The sequence below is a fragment of the Mobula birostris genome, chromosome 5 (genome assembly GCF_030028105.1).
Source record: "Mobula birostris isolate sMobBir1 chromosome 5, sMobBir1.hap1, whole genome shotgun sequence".
NCBI classification, from domain to species: Eukaryota; Metazoa; Chordata; class Chondrichthyes; order Myliobatiformes; family Myliobatidae; genus Mobula; species Mobula birostris.
This window is the reverse complement of record NC_092374.1, coordinates 170045054-170067811: the sequence shown is the minus strand read 5'-3', so window position 1 is coordinate 170067811 and position 22758 is coordinate 170045054. Positions and strand designations below refer to the sequence as shown.

General features: G+C 38.2%; 1 protein-coding gene across 2 annotated transcripts in view; it reads right to left on the bottom strand.

Annotated features, from left to right (window-relative positions):
• Positions 1 to 2978: 2978 nt before the first annotated feature.
• The window catches only part of clybl (citrate lyase beta like), a 153749-nt gene continuing 133969 nt past the window's right edge, over positions 2979 to 22758 (bottom strand). For both annotated transcript variants that reach the window (XM_072258847.1, XM_072258846.1), the window contains exons 4-9: positions 17248 to 17436; positions 14139 to 14240; positions 13173 to 13266; positions 12450 to 12617; positions 7897 to 8021; positions 2979 to 6929 (exon numbers count right to left, since the gene is read on the bottom strand). In XM_072258847.1, the coding sequence (XP_072114948.1) occupies positions 6834 to 6929; positions 7897 to 8021; positions 12450 to 12617; positions 13173 to 13266; positions 14139 to 14240; positions 17248 to 17436 (774 nt within the window). In that variant the 3' untranslated portion in view covers positions 2979 to 6833. The remainder of the gene's footprint in view (positions 6930 to 7896; positions 8022 to 12449; positions 12618 to 13172; positions 13267 to 14138; positions 14241 to 17247; positions 17437 to 22758) is intronic.

The window sequence follows — 22758 nt, the reverse complement described above, 5'->3', positions numbered from 1 at the left end:
ATTTTCCACCTTTATTGATGTGGAATGATGAACTTCTACAGCACACTTCACAACCCCGGGGATGTTTTACCTTGTGAACTACATTTGTAGTCACTCACTTTGCTTAAACTCATGTCACATTGCTATCAGAGCTTAATCCCCACCTGTGGAAAAGCAAATGGATGGTCCTAAGAAACACCAGGAACAACATTTTAGCTTGTGAGGAGCGAGCAAGAGATTGGGACTAATTGGCAAGATCTGTCAAATATTTATATAAAAAAACAGAAAATGTTGGCTCTGCTCAGCAGCTCAGGGGAGACCCATGGAGAAAGAAATAGTGTTTACACTTCGGGTTGATCACCTTTTGCTTTTTGAAATCTTGTTGGACTGATTGGTCTCCTGTGCTATATGTTTCTGTAGCAAATAAATGCATCAGCTGCAAATGCAAATAAGGATCTAACAGCAAATACTAAACTGTTCTGGTTGTTACATACAGTAATATTGAAATAAGATGGGATCATCACCTCACCCAACAATCTGCCCCACGGTTTCATTACTCATCTGTTTTGAGCTCCAATCCAATATTTTAAATGTCGGATCACCATAGGTAGTGTGGTATCCTTTATGTGTTTTATTACTGTGGTTATTAGAAATAAGTGGGTTAGGTTCATATGAATTTTGTTTTGTTCTGCAGGCATGGGTTCCATGTGAAGCTGCTGTTTCACAATGTTCATTACCTTTCCACGGCGGTTATTGTTCGTGTGTGATCTCGATGGGGGGTGGTGGTGGTGGTGAGTAAGACTGGGAGGATTGAGCACGTCACCAGAATGGGCTCTTTCTGTGAACTACAAAGGGCTTAAAGCCAGATGATGTTTCATTTCAAATCCAAAGGAGGTGATGCCAGCCAACCACAGTAATTATATGAGTATTGTCCAGTATGATGTAGCCTTTGATCAAAAAGGTGTTTCCTGGACTGGCATTTTATGTGGTTCAGTGAGAACAGTGCTAAAGCATCAGTAGAAATTTGAATGAAGACACTGATCAGCAGATAGCTCAAATAGGACAAAACATTTACTATTAGACTATGAGGCCATAAGACATACGAGTAATTAGATCATTTGACTCACCTAGTTGGCTCTGCCATTCCACCTTGACTGATTTATTATCCCTCCCAATCCCACTCTCCTGCCTTCTTCCCATAGCTTTCAATACCCTTACTAATCAAGAATTTATCAATCGCTGCTGCTTTAAATATACCCAATGACTTGGCCTCAACAGCTGTCTGTGGCAATGAATTCAACTGATTCACCACCTTCTCGTTAAAGAAATTCCTCCTTATCTCTGTTCTTAAGGGACTTCTTTCTCTTCTGAGGCTGTGCCCTCTAGTCTTAGACTCCCTCACTATAGGAACATCCTCTCCACATCCTCTCTGTCTAGGCCTTTCTTTATTAGAGAGTAGTTCTTATAAAGATTGACTTCAATATCGTCCATCAACATTTTGAAATTCTTCCCCTCATCCTCCACTGCTAATATCTCCAATCAGCCGAACAACGAGGTGACTGGTCAACTCACTAAGAAGAACAGATGGGAGGGTCAATTAAATGAGTGCAAATAAGAGTAATACTGTTCTAGACATGAGATATAGATAGGGTAGTCTCACCTCCTCTGTTGGTGCACCTTGAAATCATCTTGCTTTAGGAATGGGTGCATAGAGCACAAAATCCAAGTCTTTCTGTTTCTCTTTACACTTTTCCTCAACAATTCTCTGCGTCTCAGCCCCTTGGTGCTGTGTCTGGTTTGGTCTCAGACGCCCAATACCTCACTCACCTTTCCGTTGTTCACAGGCGAGAAGATAACGTCTTTAGGCTGGATCTATTGATATACAGCAGGACATGAACACATCCAGCAGAAATATTTCTGTCAGCATTCCTCTGGAAACAATCTAGAGCAGTAAGCATGATATTTCTGTCCCTTAATGCAGAGGTCCTGAGACTAATTATATCGTTGGTGTGATCCCTTTGACTGGGATCGAGTAGATCAGCAAAGGAAGTGATCCACTCTGTGACTTTCACTGGATCAATTAATTAAGCCATTGAGAAAGATACATTTACTGTACATTTCTGAGGATACGCACCAATGATCGCATACGTAGGGGGAAATGGGCTATCAATGTTTTGTGTTAAGACTTTCATCTGGGCTGAAGCCCATCACAATCTATATTATAGGTTTTCATCAGGATAAATTTGGCAAAAAGTACAATGGAACACACACGTGCTGGAAGATCTCAGCAGGCCAGGCAGCATCTACGGAAAAGAACAAACAATCAATGTTATGGGCAGACACCCTCCTCCAGGACATTCATTTCCAGAGATGCTGCCTGACCTGCTGAGTTCCTCCACCGTTTTGAGTGTGTGTGTGTTGCTTCGGGTTTCCAGCATCTGCAGACTTCCTTGTGTTTGTGAAAAATACAATGAGTTTTCAGAAGCCACCGAGAGCTCCCTTCAGCCACTCCCCCTGTGTGTTTTATTAAGATAATGACAGCCAGCATTTGATGCATTCCTTTGTTGTCCCCAAAGATCAATAAATTATTGTAGTCAGCGTTAATTTAAATTAAACGATTTATTTAATTGGGAAAATTCTCTCTGTTGTGAAAATAATGTTGTCAAAGATTGTAATAAAAGACTCTAAAACAATGAAGATATTGGCAAGGGAAGCCCTAGGCAAGAATTAACAGAATAAAACAAATGTTGCCCAAGTGCCCTGTTGTGATGAATGAAAATATTATGCAAAAACATACAATGTAGATTTTATTAGGTCCGTAGGGTTATTTTGATTTCATCTTACTTTTAGAGATTTAGAGCAGGCACATTTAATATTAATAAATTCATGCTCTGTGTTCAATCCAGCTACAACTGAATAAAAGGTTACAAGCTCTTTAAATCAAAGTATCATAAACTGCGAAGTGCAGATCTGATTTCAACATTGAATAAAGATACTGATTCACTCATTAAATCATCATACATTTATTAATTCATGATCCCCATTAAGGCATTTGACAAGTGAATACTTATTAGGGTAAAGTACAAGAGTCCTGTAAAACAATTATATGTAACACTAAGTCAATAGGTTAGTAGAATGCAATAAATAATACGGCTACAGTTGGGGTCAGGCAGAGTTATTATGGTAGGCTTGTGTATACGTTGTATGTGACAGTGAGAGATGAAGTTCATTTATTGTGCCTTTGGAAGCAAGCACTTTAATTTCATATAACGAGTCTCTTTTGTCACAATCGCGATTATACCCAAGTTATGGGTTGCTATTTGAATATGTCTGAATCACATGCTATGAACTGGTTTGAGGGTGCATATGTTGCTACAGAGTGAAGGCGACAGCAGTGCATCAGAATTCCTCAGAATTTTGAAAATGATCCAGCTTTCCTTGAGCGAGCGCCCGCTATTGTCCCACTGAACTAGAATAAGACCATTCAGCCCCTTGAGCCAGCTTGTGGCTGATATGAATTATAACTCCATCTTGCTGCCTAGGATCAGTAATCCGTGCAGTCAACGTAAGCTCATAAATCTCAGTTGTGAAACTTGCAGCTCAGCCACTGGCTTCAAGAGCCTTAAGTGGGAGAGAGGTTCACACTGTCATCACTGTTTCCCAACAACACTCCCGATCAGCGTGGCTTCTTGATATAAGTTCGGTCACCTCTTTTTTTTCTGGACTTGTCCCTGCCAGGATGAAATAAAGTCTCCTCATCAATCTTAATCAAATCCATCAGCCATCTTCAGCACCTTGGTGAGATCAACCCTTTGTCTTCTGTACTCAAGGAAACATTAACCTAATCTTTGCATTCAACCACTTTTTTGCCCTGGAGTTGTTGCGTCCAGTAAGAATTGAGATTCCTTTATGCCTGACAAATTACTTCACCTGAACCACTGAATCATATGCTCAAAGGGAACAGTATTCATGTATTCACACACTATAAAATCGAGCCACTGTAAAAAGATTAGGGAGGTTTAAATAAATGCAACACTAAAAGAGTGAATGCAGTACGTTTAATGATTTATGAAAATTGTTTAAGTGTGAAACTGGATGAAGAAAATTCATATATTTAAATGACATGTAATTAATACTGAATGTCTCTGATAATAAATTGAACAAAAACAGTTGCTTAAATGACCTAAATGCAAACTTTCTATGGATTTACATTATCAGCTCCAAAACAGAATGCTTTCACACTGCTGTGAAATCAGCAATCAATTTCAGGCCATTTCCTATTCAGAGATATTCACTTCTACATTACCCTTCATGACTTCAAAACCTTCCAAGGCAATTTACAGCCAAATATGGTCACTGCTGCACTGTTAGGAGTTTGCCAGTCAATTTCCACACAGCAAGATCCCACACATGCAGTGAGAATGCCTAGATCTTCTACTGTTTGAGAGTGGCCTAGAACACCTGGTGACAATTCCTTGCCCATTTTCAAAATGGTGCCCAGAGTCTTGAATGCCCACCTGAGAAATTTCAGCTTAACTTCTTTTGTCTGTAAGCAAGTATGCATTCAATGCAAAGCAAATGACACATCTACTCTGGGAAAGCTGGATAAGCTGGCAGTTATGATCAAATAGTTATTAGCAAGGCAGTAGTAACATCTAATACTTTTATTTTTGCTCAGACCTATCAAGAGCTGTTCTCCAACATTTACAGTGTCAAATAACAAATAATTTTTGGTAGTACTATTTGCCCTTTTAGTTCTACATGACCTACATGCCCACTGGAGTCAAGAGTAAATATAGATCCATATTATGTTTCTGATACAGGTCCTGACTTCAATATCAACCATCCCTTTGCTTCCACCAGGGATTCTGTCTGACATGCTGAGTTCCTCCAGCAGCTTGTTCCTCACTCTACATTAGAAGCTTGATTTGCAGAAAATAGATCTTTGGGTTGTCCTTAAGTTTGATTTTACTGTAATGCTAGTGAGTAAACTACAACAAGACAGTCTGCATTGTCTAACAGCCATATGACCTTATGATAGTCTTAGGTCACCGTGTGGCTAAATAGCATTCCCACTTGGCTTGTGTGAAAACAATGCTATTGATACTGTGAAGTATTCATACTTTAGAAGACTAGCACTTGTATAGAGCTTTTTGCATCCCTTTCCCAATGTGCTTTGCAGCAACAAAGTACTTTTGAAACGTTGGAAATGTGGCAGTCAGCAGCCACGAATTTCAATGTGACAATGGCAGTTTTTTGTTGATGTTGCTTGCGGGATAAAAAATGACCCCAGGACACCAAATAGCATTCCCCTGCTCTTCTTTAAATTAGCACTTTAGAATCTTTTACATCTACCTGAGCTGTCCAATGACTTAACGTCTGGTCTGAACCTCCGAAGTCCTCAGTACCTCGGTAACAGTAGGTTTTTTGTGCTGGAGACTCCTAAGTGGGTCTTGAACCCGCAGCCTTGTAACTCAGTTCAGCACTGAAACCCACTGAGCCACAGCTGATACAAAGAGGTTTAGGCAATACCTCTTTAACAGAGGCACTTGAAAGCAAAACGGGTCCAAAGAAGCAGGCACAAGATGAAATGATCAGCAGCATTGTCATTCCTTAATTAAATGTTTAAACATATACTTCAGCTACTGCCTTTTTAAAATCTCCAAATGCAATTAAACATAGACCATAAAGCGAAGACAAACAATTGCATGAATGCTCCTTGATCCCTGATCCACTACTGGATAAGATCCTGGCTGACTGTGTACTTCAGGTCTATTTACACACTCAATCCCCACATCCTCTCTGTGCCCGAGTTCAGCAATTTTTGTCGGAAATATACTCAACAACCGAACAACCACAGTCTTTCATGACTCTACAAAATTATAGAAGGATAAACCCTTGCTCATCTCAGTCCCAAATGGAAAACTCTTTCTTTTGCATCATGCTGCCTAATTCTACGCCCTCAGCTAAACAAAAATAGACTCTCAGTATCTATCCTGTCGATAATTTACGAGCATGCCATTTTTAAATTTAACACACAGAAGTGTTACAATTAAAAATAAATCCCCACTAATACTTCAGAACAAACAGAATTCTTTTTTTAGGGATTATTAAAAATAAACTATATTGCACAATTTCTGTGTACAGAGGAAGCAAAGGCTGATGTGTTGAGGTAGAGTCAAAAATATATTTTTAAAATTTATTCTTTCAGCCTTTTCTTAAAGGATTTATTCTTTAAGTCCTTCAATGCCTCTATGTCATAGGAAATAAATGTAAGTTCTGGAGTACTGAAGTTCTGGCTCTTTGTAACACTGTACGCTGTAGGATGGATCTCTTCAGTACTGGGTGACAATGGGTGATTGTTATGTTTAAATACCCAGCCAGAGCTGGACAAACCTGCACTGCAGTTAAACAGCTGTGCAGCCCAGCCTGTTAACCAGCCGACACATCTGATCAGAAGCAGTGATTTTAATGTGATGCAGAAACTACAGATGTCCACAGAAATTCCAGTACATTCCGCTTTCGATTGCTGCATCTGAAAGCTTTTCCTATCTCAGCGTCCCAAACTATACACCATGAAGTTACTGGCTTTAGTTATGTGCTCAGTAGGAACGCTAGGTCACATTTGATGATAGTATTTGAGAGATTAAACAATATGCTTTATTTTTAAATTACAATAGTGTGAGTTTTAAGATGTCATATAATTAAAATATAATCAGTGTTGCAGTGACCTCTTCAACATTTCACACAAGAAATTGGTTCTGTCTCTCTCTCTCTCAGTCTTTCTTCTTCTGTTTATTTTTTTCCACTGCATCTGCCAATGATGTATTGTACAAAACCAATTCTTTCAGCTTTCACATTTCCTTGATGGCCTTGGCCAGTGTGATAATGTTTTGTGCTTGTTTCAGAGATGGCATGTCGATCATACTTCCATGAAAAGTAAAGGCTCCCTAGAACAGAACAGGGTCACGTTACACTTCTTGCTTACTGAGAATCCTCTTCTCAATGGACTAATGCAATCTTAATTACCTGAAGATCGAAAATGGTAACACTTAAATGGCATCATCTCCATTCAGAGAATAAAGTTAAATACTTCCAAAACAATGCAGGTTTCATTATAGAAAGATACATTAAAGATTAACTTTACATAATGTTCTTTTGTTCCTGCAACTAGGACACAATTTGGGCATAGCAGTTTTCTTCAAATATTTTACAATTACAGATGGTTGGAACAGAATCGATGGGCTGAAGGGCCCAATTCTTTGCCTCATGACTCTGTCATACATTTCCCAATATGCATAAAATAACACATAATAAGTTAGCACTTTTATTTTGTCATGAATTAATCTTACAGAACCCTATTTAGCAGCAATGACTTGTAACTTTTCTTCATTCCTGATTAACTACCTTGCAACTTAATTATGACACTGTTTTCATGACAAAAATTAGATTTTAAAAAAATATCCTGTTGGGATGGATGGTGTAGATTATAGGATATTAAATAGTTCCTTTGCAATTGTTCATAGGATGCGAACATAAGGATTGTTGAAGATAATTAACTGACAACAATATGATTACCCCAATTCTTCCTCCAGGCTATGTTTAATCTGAGCATCACTGGGCCAGAGCCACCAGCAGACTGTGGATCACCAATGAAACATATATACAATAACACACAGTGCTAGAAGCACAATGTGATTCAATGATGCAACAAATTGGCAAAACAATTCAACGTCACTAATTTACTTTCATTTGCCATACTAATGTGTTTCAAAACGGTTTAATCCTATTTGATGAATTTTGCTCTCATACAGTGACTCAATAACTCCACATTTGGTTGCAACAACGAATGTTCGATTTGGCCATGAAATTTAAAATTGTCTGAATAACTACAATGTGCAAACATAAAAACATCACCTTTCCCAGTTTTTGATGTTCTTCAAAAGCTTCAATCAATTCCAAGGCCCATTTTATCCGCTCGGCACTTGGAGAAAAGGCTTCTTGCACGATTGGAATTTGATTGGGGTGGATCACTTGTTTACCTGGATACAGATATGACACATCAGCATGCAATACTCTGTTCAGGACACACATAGACAAGCTTCTGAAAGTAATCAACAAATTTATGAATTGTGCAGTGTAGGCCAACTTTCTGCATAGAGCATTGTCTAAACTAGCTGTGACATTTGTGAAATCAATCAACCTCTGTGAGAGTAAATGTTTACATTAGATAGATATCTCCACAGGTTAATCTTCCTTCAATAGCCTGCCTTGCTAATAATAGAATTACCAATTAAAATATTTAACAGAAAGCTGTCAGTTAAATCTCGACTAAGGCTTTAATTAATATTTCCAGAATTTTTAACATCATAATTATCCATTTGAATATTAGTTTGCACTCAAAAAGTATGTAAAATGGTTTGTATCAATTGCTTCACATCTTATCCATTTGACAGAAGGATTTACCCTTCCACAGAGCAATGGTCAATCGGAAAGCTTTTTTATAATTAATAATTTACAATTAGATTTATTTTTTAATTGCAAGAACAATATCAATATTTCTTGTATTGAGCTCAAAGCAGCATAGGGAATTTACTGAATTTCATAATCGATACAAATATATTGAACGTATTTGGTGTGACACATTTGGTGTTCACTGATATGACCTTTCTATTATGCCTATAAGATACAGCATGACACTGTGTACAGTTAGGAGGCATCTTCAGACAAGAAATGGATTAACATGATTTCAAAATACAGGCCACTGCCATTAGGCCTTCATATTTTTCCTTATTGTTGAAAACTGCAAGCACATAGGAAAACTAAGCCTGCACTGCTCTCTGTTAGTATTGATGGTGAGGATGTGGATGTGGTGAGGACCTACAAGTACATGGGGGTGCACCTGGGTGACAGACTTGAGTGGAGCACCAACGCAGAGGCTGTGTACAGGAAAGGCCAGAGTTGCCTCTATTTCCTGAGGAGACTGAGGTCCTTTGAAGTATGCAGGCCTCTCCTTCACATGTTCTACCAGTCTGTTATCGCCAGTACAATCTTCTATGCGGTCGGTGTGCTGGGGCAATGGCATCAACACGGGTGATGCCAACAGGCTCAATAAACTGATCAGAAAGTCTGGTTCTGTTATAGGAGTCAAACTGGACACACTGGAGGCTGTGGTAGAACAAAGAGCCCTACGGAAAATCCTGGCAGTTTTGGACAATGTTTCTTACCCTCTGCATGCCACCTTGACTGAACAGAGGAGCACTTTTAGTAATAGACTAAAGCGACTACACTGCTCCAAAGAGCGCTATATGAGGTCATTCTTACCCTCAGCCATTCGGCTCTATAATGAGACAACCTATAGCCAGGGAAGTGGTGACCCCTCCTGTCAGACTGTTTGTGGTAACTAATTTTTTATTCTTTCTTATTTCTCTAATATTTTGTATATCTGTGCACTTGTAATGCTACTGTGACACTGTGATTTCCTTTGGGATTAATAAAGTATCTATTATATATCTCAAAGCTATTATCCATTAGAATATGAAAGATAAATTTGCCTCAGTAGTAGTGAGATATTTACACTATAACATTTGGTTATATTTCAGGATTATGCAAACAACATAATTAGAATTTCAGTGCATGTAAAATCAATTTGTATTATGTTATATAAGCCTCCATAAATAATATTCATTTTATAAATTTTAATGCACCATTTATAATAGTTTTACTTCTATCATGTATTACACATTATATCTATTTTATATGCTTAATTGCATAATATGATTACTGTGAAGTGTTTTACAAATAGGACACATTGTATATTATTGATATTAAAACACAGATATTAATGGGTTATTGAATATAATTGCTCGAGTTTAATAAGATAGAATTTGTGAAGCTTTATGTACTGTCTAATTCATGGACCCTGTCCAGTTAGCTTGCAGATTGGAGTCAAAAGCTTCAGTGCCAATTATTAATAGACACTGAAATTTGCCTGACCTTCCCAGCCAAACTTCTTTCAGTAAGGAGGCTTCAGACACTGTAAGGGAAAGCAAACCAAAACTACTAGCTGGCCGGATAGATTGTGCCCAGGACCAGTGAGTACTTCCGAACTGCTGACTGTGCGATGTTGTCACTGGAAATCCAGGAACTCTCTGTTATTTTGGATTATGTTGTTTCCCCAGTCAGAGAGGGAAAATGTTGCTGGGAGTCAAAATTGGGAACATAGTGAAGTGATCATTATGTGTGTGTGTAATGGTGACAATAATGTTCATAGAACATGAATTTGACACATAGTCAAAATATATGCAAATACAGGTGGATGTCTTTAACGTCTGTCTACTGCGGCTGCTGATAATCACCCCTTACTATTATTGTCAGTATTCTAAAGTCAATTTCTATGAAATAAACTATGCTCATGGATCAAATTCCCCATTGAAGGTTTTCTGAATTAGATAACCTCAAATCAACAGTGGCACAAGTGTGCTATTTTACTGGAGTACCACTTATCTTTTTGCTATTAACTCATTGTTTATGGACTAATGCAGTTTTATTTAAAACTTATGTAGAAACACAGAGAAAATGTTTGTAATATATGGCAATGGTCCAATGATTTATAATATTCTCAAGTATTTATTTACATATCATTCTCATCTGAATGTGAAAGTAAAATAATACTTAATTATTATATCTGTTGCTGTAACATCTCAAAAATTATAGAAAGTAATGAATATAATATCTACAAGTTTCTGTATAAAATGGAAGCCAATGTAAGAAAATAAACTCTGCAATTATGATATTCAAAGGTGAATTGCCAAATAATATCTCTGAAGGCTAAAATTCTGAGATTTAAGTTAGTCTGATAATTGTTTTCCTCGGAAAACATGTAATAAATATATCTAATATCACTGAATTAGAAACATATCATTTATTTATCATAAAATCATAGATACAGATAGGCAACACTTTGGCACATTACAGCATTCTGAGGAGCCATACAACTACCCAAGTCACAAATTGATAACAAAATATTCAATAAAATTCTTCCCTACAAAGAAAATTTTTTTTTGAGCAGGGAAGTAATAATTTTAGTGTTGTTGGTTTGCAAAAATTATGTGTGCTCTAAGCTAAGAGCATAAATCTGAAAAAATTGCCCCCAATGATTATCTATAGCTTTGAAGATTTGTTACTTACAAAACCATTTGAGATGTCCCATTATAGAACAATGTCAAACAATAATAGGAGGTCAACAATAACATGCTGAATTATTTCAACAGTAAAATGCTGAATATATATATATACTGTATATATATTTAGACCATAATTGTGGCAGTTTGCTTTGTGAGAATGCTTTTGTAATTCCACATCGTATTTTCCAAACTAAGATACATTCTTAACAAATCAGAAGCAATATTAGTTTTAAAACTTACACTATTGGTATGAGAACATTATGTTTTTATTATTTTATGCAAGTACTAATATAGTGGGTGATATTGCATGTGTTTTAAAGAGAAGATTTAAAATGCTTGACAAAAATGTTTATATGTTTTCTTTGTAAACATATTCTTCTTTCGCAAATAATTTGGTTTATGTAAAAAAAATTAATTTAGCTGTGGTAAACTAAAACTTGCAAATTTGCCAATGTGTGTAATTTAAGTAGGAAGCATCTTTGCTTTGCACATTTCATAAAGGAGGTTATAAGTGTTGGGAATCTGAAATATTTTGGAAGTAAAGTGCAGCATCTTTCTCTGGCCAAATCACCTAACACCTCTGCTCAGACACTGAAATTTAAAAAAAACAGATAGTTTAGGTTCAATAAAAAAAAGTTACAGCTGTCTCCCAATTCAGATGTCATCAGATCAACTGTGGACATCATTAAAAGATTTCTCATATAGAGTATGCTTTGAATTAATGGTTGACATTTATATTAGTTATGAATCCGAATTTATCTAATGTATGTGTTGATTTCTCTCCTGGAAGCTACTTTCCATTGCTTTAAGAAATACCGCTTTATTAATAATATTTGCTGGACCATATCACAAAGGATAGATACCACTGCAAGTATCATTAGGGAAATTGTACTCTTGTAAACTCCATGTGATTAAATCTGTGAAATTATGTTGGAGGCTGAAATGATTAAACAAGATAATTTATTTTGCATAACGTTCAATAGATTTCTAACTGAATTATTTGATACTATTTGTAATAATTTAAGAACATACATCAAAGTTTATTCTTTAGTAATGAATGACTTACTTTAAATAATTAAGCTGTAGATTTAAAACATTTTATATTCACTTCACACTCCTTATCATAAATTGGCCATTAACCCCAAAATATATCAAAAGCTTATCAAATCGTTTGGTGTCATATTAGGAATAACACAGAAATAAGTTATCACTTTATGCACTCCTGCTGAAAATTTAAGTTAATGAAGGTGGGGAGGGAGTGAATGGATCATTTAAGAAGCATACCAGTGAACCCCATCAGGGCACCCTCTCTTGATTGCTTGCTTAGGCCCTTCTCATTCTTGTAGTCAATATAAACCAGATCTATGGCTTGCAGACCGAAAGCCTTTGCTGTTGCAACCACCTTTTGCCTTGCATATAGAAGTTCCCAAGCATATTCAGTCCTTGTAGCACCTGATATGGTTAAGAGAAGTAATCAAAGCACAAGTTCACCATTCCTGCAGGGAAGTTACATTCCAAAATAATGTTCCAGGTAAAACTATTTTAAAATAACCAATTTAAGATAAATCATGGTGAAAGATGCAAAATTCCTTGGGTAAAGGCTTGTGAAAATACCTCTCATGAATGAAAATTAATCCCATACTTTTACTTTCAGCTCTTGATGGCAATATTCAAATATTTGTCATCTGAACAACTTAAATGAAATCAAATATAATTAAAATCTGCACTAAAATTTCTATGCTCCTGAAATGAAACACAACAGGGAACGTGCAATTATTTCATGAATATATTGTTAATGCTTGCAACGAACTACGTCCATCAAAAACAAAATTAGAAGACCGAAATATATATCTAGTGTGAAATGAAGCTTGCTTACTTGGTTCAAAATAAAAGCAGGAAACTTCCAAACATTTTCTTACATTTAACAAAAATAAAACCAGATGTGACATTAATAATACAGGAGTCGCCGTGGAAAGGACGGGACTAAAGAAAAGGCTTTTTCCTCACCTATACTGGCACAGAAGTCATCTGATCCAAATACCACTCCATCAAGCAGGAAACCAGCAGAGGCTCCGAGACGTTGTGCTTCTTGACATACATCCTACAAGAAAATAGCAATACCAATGGGATATTCTTATCATCGTGTAACTTGCTAACTGGGTTTTAACCATGTAATTTTATCGACAGTATAACACATGTAACGATCATTCTGCTGGTGTGTAGTCAGAATGACTTTTAGGCATTATGGTAACATGCTTCAGTTGCTGGAAAAGAAAAATAAATAATATCAAAAGAATGAAAGGCAGCTGCTATTTTGAGAGCCAAAAAAAAACAGAGAAGGATACATCTCAATTACTGTGTCCATATCCACTTATTTTTCTTGTGGTTTTGTTTTTCGCTGGAGAACTTCAAAAAGTGTTTCATTACATGCTTTTTGAAAATCACATATTTCTCCTGGAACAACATAATCATTTCGCTGTTACCTTAAAAAACCAGGATGAGAATAAAGAAATTTAAAAACATTCATACATATTTCTGGATGGATAGCCAGAACCAATATTCTTTTCAACACTCCTATTAACTGTCAGAAGCCTATATACAAAATTAGGCATTACAGTTCTTTATGGGTTATCACATTAATTTTATACATTTTATTTTTAATACTTTCAAAATTAAGCGTGTACTTTGGTCAGTTAATGCTAAAATAATCTTTATTACTAAATACGAACAAATTAATTTGAATACTTACAATTTTCACTGAAACTGCAATGCCTGTGGTCAATTAAGTTAAATATTTGTTTGAATTTTTGTTGCTTTGACTTATTTTTTCAAAAGGCATTCACTACTTCTAAGTACCGTAATACCTTGGTGTTTATAAACTGAAATAACAGTAATAGCAACAATTCATATTCAGAAATATGGACTTTATTGTTCAAATCAACTTGATTTTGTTTGAGTACATTTTTTTTGTACCTTGAAATTCAGCAAACCCACTGCGGTCTCCACAAAAGTGATTAAATTCATTGGCTCCTTTACAGGCTGACCCTTGGAGTATTTTGCAAATCTGTCTGCAAACTAGAGAGAGAGAGAGAGAGAGAGAGAGAGAGAGAGAGAGAGAGATAAAAAAATCATGTTATTCTTTTCCCCTTTTGTAAAATATAAAGAACTTAAGTACTTGACTTGTTCACAGTGCCTTTGATTTCTATAAGGATGCCAAGACATCTTGTGTTGTATTTTACTTACAATTGCATTAGCACAGCCTCTGTAACAATGTTTGAGAATAGTGAATTTTTTTCAAATGTGTCTCTTTCAGACTGTAAAAGCTTGGAAGCTTTTTTATGTAAAATTTCATGTGGAAAATTGATAAATCTTACTCATAACGTTCATATGCATCCATTTTGATCCAAAGCTTAAATATGTAGGCAATGATTTTAATTTCTTTAATGAAATGGTTTGCTAATACCCTGTATTAAATAGAAAGTCTACTTAAATGAATAAAATTGCATAATTCTTCTCAATATTAACAGGCTTATGTGTATTTTTACTTTACAGGGGCTGCATTAGCCTGTTCCGTTCCTTAAGCAGTTTTGAGATAAACTTTAAGTTAATATGCATATTATGACACAAACTCCAATAATTTAGAATTCTGAAAGACAGTGATCGTAAAATGAGGATATCCGTTTGCTATTTTATTATGTCAGGGTACCATTTCTAAATGAAGACTTGGCTGTTCAGACTAGCTGGTCTTACTTTCTGCCTTCATGCAATATGATTCACCTAATACTCCTGAGTTCTACTGGGGGTGTCATAAAGAAAGCAACTTTCTTTCTTTGAACACCAAAGACTTGGAAAAATTGTCTCCAATTCACTGGATTGTCAGTGGGGTAGCCGAAATTCCAAAATCTGTCATCTGGAAACATACAAAAGCTCTTGCACACTACTTTTTTTTTCCCCTTTCAGAGGCAGGATTAGAGTATAAAAGGTACTATGTTTAAGCTGTAATCATTGCAGTTCCACAACTGATAAAAGTATCTCAGGTAAAGCAAGCCTATGTCAATGAAGACAAAAAGCAGACATCGTAAATTTAAAGAATATTCATTTGTTGATGGATTTCAATGAAAAAGGGGGATTTTAATCATCTCCCCATTCAATCTCAGTTGGGTAAATCATATCTAAGAGATTTGCATAAATATAAACCATCAAAGCCTTTTCATCTTCAAAGGGGGGGTTTGGGACCATATAAGCTTTGTACTGTAATCATCACAGGTCACAACCCTGCAGGAGTAGGCTGCCATGGCAACATAAAAACTAATGCCACCGGCTTAACATAATATTCTGCTTCATAGAAAAGTGCAGTGGCAGAAATGCCTTTTAGGGATGGCCAATTTATATTAAAACACCTGAATTCCTCTCTTAGCTGTGTGAAGACATAATCCTCCCATTAATTACACATTATGGATTTAATTAACTTGGGACTTACAATTACTTTTAATAAAAACAGACTATTTCTTCAGTTAATGTTACACAATTTCTTAACTCCTCACCCTCTACTTACCTCTCCCCCACCATACAAATAATTTCCCCCGATCCCCAATTGGCTATTAGCTAGCATAAACTGCTTATCCAAACTATAAATTAAATATGATGCATATTAACGTAAAAAAAAGTCCGATAAACAGATTTCAATCAATTTTTTTCTCTCTCTCTTTCTCAAAGAGACGATTAAAAGTTTCCGGCCTAGCTCAGTGTTCACTGCACTAATGTAATAGAACAAGAAATCGGGGAGGAGCTGCCGTAAAGCTCAGTCAATTCCAAAGCACACCCAATACTATGTTGGCAAGAATGCACACTGTTCAGGATTTGCGGAGGAATTGTTTTCCAACAAAAGAGGCAGCGTTACGCTTGTTATAGTCCAATAAGCCATGCCAGTCAAACAAGTACCCATAGTCAGGACAAAGCAAAGCAAGAGATTCCCGCACAATAGACAACAAGTAACTCCATCTTTTAGTTACAAATCGGCCTCCAGGTTTATTCCTAATATATATATTTTTTTAAATGGGAAAATTAAACACCAAAGGGAATTTGGTTATGTCTACAGTCTGAGAGAATGAAAATGGGTGTGCTCAAACCAGAAATCCCTGTTAAGACTTCGGAAATTAAGCTGAAGTCAGTCAAACAAAGTTATCTACCAGCTCGTTATGTTGTGACCTCAACAGCGGAGGGGAATGGGGTGGAGGGGGTGGTGTGTTGGTGACGGAGAAAGAGGGTGGGGGGAAGGGACTTATTTAATTACTGTCACTGTCCTTCTTGGCAACCAAACTCCCTTTTTTTTCAGCTGCCGAACATTTGGATCTTCAAGCTCTGCGGTCTTTGCGAAATTTAAATGAAGATAAAAAAAAATTTCTCTTTGTGGGGGGGGGTTTATTTACATTTTCACTGTGAAAGTAGCCGCAGTAAACACTTCAAAATGAAATACTTACTCACTGGCTATAAAAGTCATAGTTAAGGATGCTTCTTAAAGTTTTATAAATAGGTCTGCTTCAATCCTATTTAAGATTAACTGTTTCTATATTTTATAATCGCCCCCTTTATTGAAAGCATGTTAAAGTAATGGGGGCTATTTCAAAGTTGACTTAAGTAATTTGATGTGTCTCCTTTTTTTATTTCAAGACTTTATAGGCTTAAAAAAACAGCCATGAAACAAAAACACACCTGGCAGCAATTAAAAAGGAAGAAACACAGAACGATTCAGGAAATAATATCTGTAGTAATTAAAAACAGTGGTTAAAAGCTTCCTGTTCATTTTGCTGGTTTGCCCAAAGCACACCCCCTCATATTTCTTTTCCACTTTTTATTTAACCCCTCTCTCTCTCTCTCTCTCTCTCTCTTCCTCTGGTGGCATTAACGTGGATGTGTACTTCAGTTGCACTAGCATTCTCTGTTACAGCTGGAAGTGTCAGGAGGTGTGGGAGGTTCGTACCTTCTTGACCTGACACCAGCCCCTACTCCTCCCCCACTTTCAGTCTGAATGAGCTGGTATGTGATCAAAGAACAAGGATTTGCCAAATCTAGGCCAACTCACCCATTTTATTTCTTCGGCGTTTTCAACTTTGGGGAGCATCAAGGTTGGAGGGCGGTCTTTAGAGGGCAAAACAGCTTCCATGTCGAGCTCGGCGAGGCCGCTTGAGACAGAGTTGATCCGGACACACAGGTCTGTGTACCCCACCCGAGGCTGACTGAGGATCTTTGCGATTGTCTGCCTTGCCTCTTCCTTTAACAGGAAACCAATGTAATGCATGGTCAAATAAGAAAGAATTCAACAATATGCGCCACCAATACTTCAAAATAATCGGCGACGCTTTTATTATAACCTGAACATATATAAATGATAATAATGTCCATTAAAATGAATCACAACACGTGTAAGGTTGCATGTAATAGTCTGCAGTTTCGGGCCTAACATTTTAAATTTAATGGTATCTCGTCCAAAGTTATTTACTAATGGATGAGAGATTGATGACTATTCTGCTTAAGTTACGTCAAACGGTACCAGTGATATTATTTTTGTTAAATGCCGATTTGTAGCAAAAAAAAAGATTGCTCCTGATTAGAAGGAAAGGAGTCAAGCATTCCGTCAGGGGAGGGAGGGTATGATCGCGGATTTAAAACAGACGGATGCAAAATAACTACGCCAAGGGGGAGAAAAATAGCAGTAAGATTTGGAAATGTGGTCTGAGTTAAATAGCGTGAGGAAACAGTAGCTTACAGTTGTCAGATTAGATCAGAAATGGCCACATAAAGCGGCTTAGGACAGCTCTGCAGAGTCACTGATTTATGGGGGTCTAGTCTGGCGATAATTAGGGTAAGCTCAGACATGGAATGATGTGATGGCTCTCTGCAGTTCAAGTGAAAGGAATAATGAACCCCAAGGTTAATGAAACCTGAATCAAATAGCCTTGGGCCTGGTATCATCACACGTTCATGAAGGGCTAACACATGCCAGTCAGTGGGAGGGTGAAGCTGTGACCGTCTGGTGATCATTACTACCATGTACAGAATGCTGCGAACAAAAAAAAATTAAATAAATAAAGGTGTGCATGTACCCGCAGAAAGACCCAGAAGCCACTTTACAACAGAAAGGGGAGGAAAAGGACACAGCAGCCAAATAGACAGCTGTGCTTTGCTGTCATCTGTGCGGCAGATGAAATAGAGTGGTGCTGTCTACTCACCCAACCAATCAAAAAACACATCCAGATGCAACGTAAGTCATGCTGAGGTTGAAGTTACAATGGGTACAGATACATTCCGTCTTCTTTAGGATCTCCAGGTCGTTACCATTTAACCGTTTACTTTCAACCCTCTTTACTGGCCAATATGGTATGCCAACCTCAGTATCGATTGGATCGGGTGTCCTTCACACCAAGTCAGCACAGCACAAGAGGAGGCCATCGTGCTGGGTATTTAAATTGTTTTCCAATCAGTCCCACTCCCCGGCTCTTTCCTCATAGGCTTGTTCCTTATTGCCTTTCCCAGTATTGGTCTACTTCTCCTTTGAATGCTGACACTGATACTCCCTCCTTTCAGCTTTCAGTCAGTGTACTTTGCATCATATCTAGTAGTTATGCAAAGAACGGTCTCCTCCTCGCACTCCTAATTGTCGCAATGTTTTATACATAGTGAGAGGAGAAAAACCTCATGTGGACATCCCTGAAAGTTCTGTTGAAGTGATTACACTGACTAGGCTCCAGAATTGCAAACTATCAGGTGCAGAAGGTGGCCTTTCAGCCCATTGTGCTCAAACCAGCTGGGAAAAAGAGTGATTCCATCACTTTTGGAAATGCAAGGACTCACCTAGTTTGTTTTGGAAGATTCTCTCCCACCATCTTTTCAATCCTCTTTAATCTCCAGAGTTAAAAAAAAATAATTTCTCTTCAACTCTCCGAACTTTCTACTAATCCAGTGTCCAGCTCTGCTCGGGAAAATAGACCCTATTCAGCCTCCTCATCAATTAACAGAGAATTCTTTCAAGCTTCCCTAGTATCCCTCCAACTTTCAAATCAATGGTCCACAAACTAGTTCCAAAGCACCCTCAAAACCTCTTGCAAATGCACAGCCCTAGTACTTTCTGGGAGTCAGCATTCTTCATAACAACAGTCCCATAAGTACTTCACCATTAAAAAGGCTTCCTTGAAAAGTGATCTTGTGTAAACATAAGAACATAAAAAAATAGGAGCAGAAATAGGTCATCTGGCCCATCAAGCCTGCTCTGCCATTCAATAAGATCATGGCTGATCTGGCTATTGTCTCATCTCCACCTACCTGCCTTTTTCCCCATAACCCTTAATTCCCCTATTATGCAAAAATCTATCCAACCTTGTCTTAAGTATAATTATGAAGGTAGCCGCCACTGCTTCATTGGGCAGAGAATTTCAGATTCACCACTCTCTGGGAAAAGCAGTTCCTCCTCATCTCCGTCCTAAATTTACTACCCTGAATCTTGAGACTATGTGCCCTAGTTCTAGTCTCCCCTACGAGTGGAAACAACTTTCCTGCCTCTATCTTATCTATCCCTTTCATGATTTTTTTGTGTTTCTATTAGATCTCCTGTCATTCTTCTGAATTCCAACGAATACAATCCCAGATGATTCAATCTTTCCTCATAGTCTAACCCTCTCATCTCTGGAATCAACCTGGTGAACCTCCTCTGCACCGCCTCCAAAGCCAGTATATCCTTCTTCAAGTAAGGAGACCAGAACTACACACAGTAGTCCAGATGCCTCACTAGTATCCTATCCAGTTGCAGCATAACTTCCCTGCTCTTCAATTCAATCCCTCTAGCAATGACGGCCAACATTCTGTTTGCCTTCCTGATAGCCTGTTGCACCTGCAAACCAACCTTTTGAATATTGAAAGTAGTGGATTTGAAGATAACAAAGGCATAGCCAGCCTCCTCAATTCTGCAAACGTCTCAGGAATATCTAGAGTGTGTACCTAATTGAGAACAACCACAGTTCCTAATTAGGTATACTTGCATAAATTGACTTGAGAAATAAAAGAGAGATTTACAAAATTTTTTCTTTCAGCCAAACTTCTTCTTCTTCCTTGTTATGTCCTGCCCTATTAGTTGGACAGAATCACTAAAGCTGGGGGAACAGGAGTATACCTCCTCTACCTAATAAAGTGGCCACTGGGTGCATGTTCATTGTCTACTGCTGTTGCAGCCCATCCACTTCAAGGTTTGACATGTGTGTTCAGAGATACTCTTCTGCACACCTCTGTTGTAACGCGCGGTTAGTTGAGTTGAACCAGTCTGGCTATTCTCCTCTGACCTCTCTCGTTAACAAGGTGTTTTCGCACACAGAACTGCTGCTCACTGGACTTTGTCTTTTGGGTTTTTTTTTTGCGCCATTCTCTGTGAACTCTAAAGAGTGCTGTGTGTCAAAATCCCAGGAGATCAGTTGTTTCTGAGATACTCAAACCACCCCGTCTGGCACCAACAGTCATTCCACAGTCAAAGGTCACATTTCTTTCCCACTTCGATGTTTGGTCTGAACAACAACCGAGCCTCTTGATAATGCCTGCTTGCTTTTCGGCACTATGTTGCTGCCACAAGATTGGCTGATTAAATATGTGCATTGACAAGGTGTACAGATGTACCTGATAAGGTGGCCACTGAGTGTACAGTCAGAGCAAGCCGCCTCAACATTGACACTGGATTGCATGAAGTCTCATACATCAGGTGAAACATGGGCAAGGAAGCCTCTTGCTGTAACCATTGACACTCTTTCCGGAGCTGAGAAAATAGTACACAGTCATGCTGAGTGCCACTTGTGAAGAATCATCAGAGTCAAAGGTGCTGAAAGTCAAAGAGTGCTGAAAGTCAAAGAGTAAAACTAACATTGATTGAGCTGGAGGACACAACTGCCGAGCTGTGGTTGTAGAAAGAGATCTGAACAGTAACATGAGCAGACATTCTAGTTGACTTCATCTTCCCCAGCTGACCGGCTGCAGATGCACATGACAAAGGCAGGACTGGTAGGGAGTGACTACCACACAGTCATTATGTTCTTCCTTAACGGTCAGTGAACTCGGCACCACGCTAAAGAAAACAGAGTCAGAACAGAGACAGCTACCCATGCCTGTGGCACAAGAGGTCATCATCAATACCAGCGGCATTCCCCCAAGCTCGTTTTACGTCGTGGTCCAGCATACTTGTTAGTCCACCATTACCATCGAGCCAGGGGGGCAACCGTAGTTTATTGAATAGTGTGGAAGGGCATATCATTCATAGCAATGGTTTATATACAGTGAGGCTATGAATAGCGATGGTTTATATGCAATGAGGCCACAAGTAGCGATGGTGTTTGCAACCCAATAAAGTTGTGCCATGAGGCTATGCACTGGAAAAGTTCAGTGGGAATTGCATACACTAGAGTGAACTCACAACTAGCACTCCCGATCAGACTCTGCAGCTCTGCCACTTTCAGTACTGAACAGTGGTGGATAATTCACTGAGAGGACGCGATTCCCTGACATACCCATCCTCAATGATGGTAGACTCCAGCTAGAGGTTTTAGGTGGATGATCCATCTTGGTCCCTTCCGAAGACCCTGCCATCACAGAAACCAGGCTTCAGTTAATTTATTTCACCCCTCATGCTATTATGAAACTCTGGAGCCAGAGAATATTTTGACTGTTGGATTGAAGACTAGGTGAGGCTCTGTACAATCTGGTATTTAACCAAACGAAAAGGAAAAATTGAATTGCTACCCCATGAACCTACTCTGATGATCCATGTCAGAGACATCATGACCTCTGACCAAACCCCATTGTAGGCTTGGTCCTAACATGAACAAAAATGCGGAACAACGAAGGTGAGGTGACTGCCTTGACAACAAGTCGCAATTGACTGACTAAGGCCTGGTAATGATCGAGCCACTCGGGATAAAGGAAGTCTCCATTGGCTGGAATCAAACCAAGCTCAAAAAAAGATGAGCAGTCATCATTTCAGGCCTTCATCAGGACCTGATGGAGTGTGTTGGCTTGAAACGTCAGCTGTTTATTCCTCTCTGTAGATGCTACCTAACCTGCTGAGTTCCTCCAGCATTATGTGTGTGCTGCTCTGGATTTCCAGATCTGCAGAACCTCTTCTTTATAAAGTGAAGCTGATTGTGGCTTGTGTCCATGGTTCAGGGTCAGTTACAAGTCGTCAGTGAAGTATACAATCTACAAACATATATCTGCATGCAACAAGGATGGGCTGATGAGTGGAACATTATTCACATGACCAAAAAAAAAAATCCAGGAATCAGCCATTTCTAATGGGGGGAAATCTAACCATTCAGTAGCATTACTGTCATTGAAGTCTGAACTATCAATATCTTTGGGAAAGGGGTTGTGAGTAATGGGGTTACCACTGCCTCGGCAAAACCGGACCAGCCACATAAATAGTGTAGCTCTAAAAACAGGTCCCAGGCTCGGCATTCTCTGTCTCCAAAGCACATCCATCTTAGTTAAAAAAAATCTCCACTCTCCACTCGCCTGGATGAGTGCAGCTCCAAAATGCTCAGAAAGCTCCATAATCCGGGAGAAG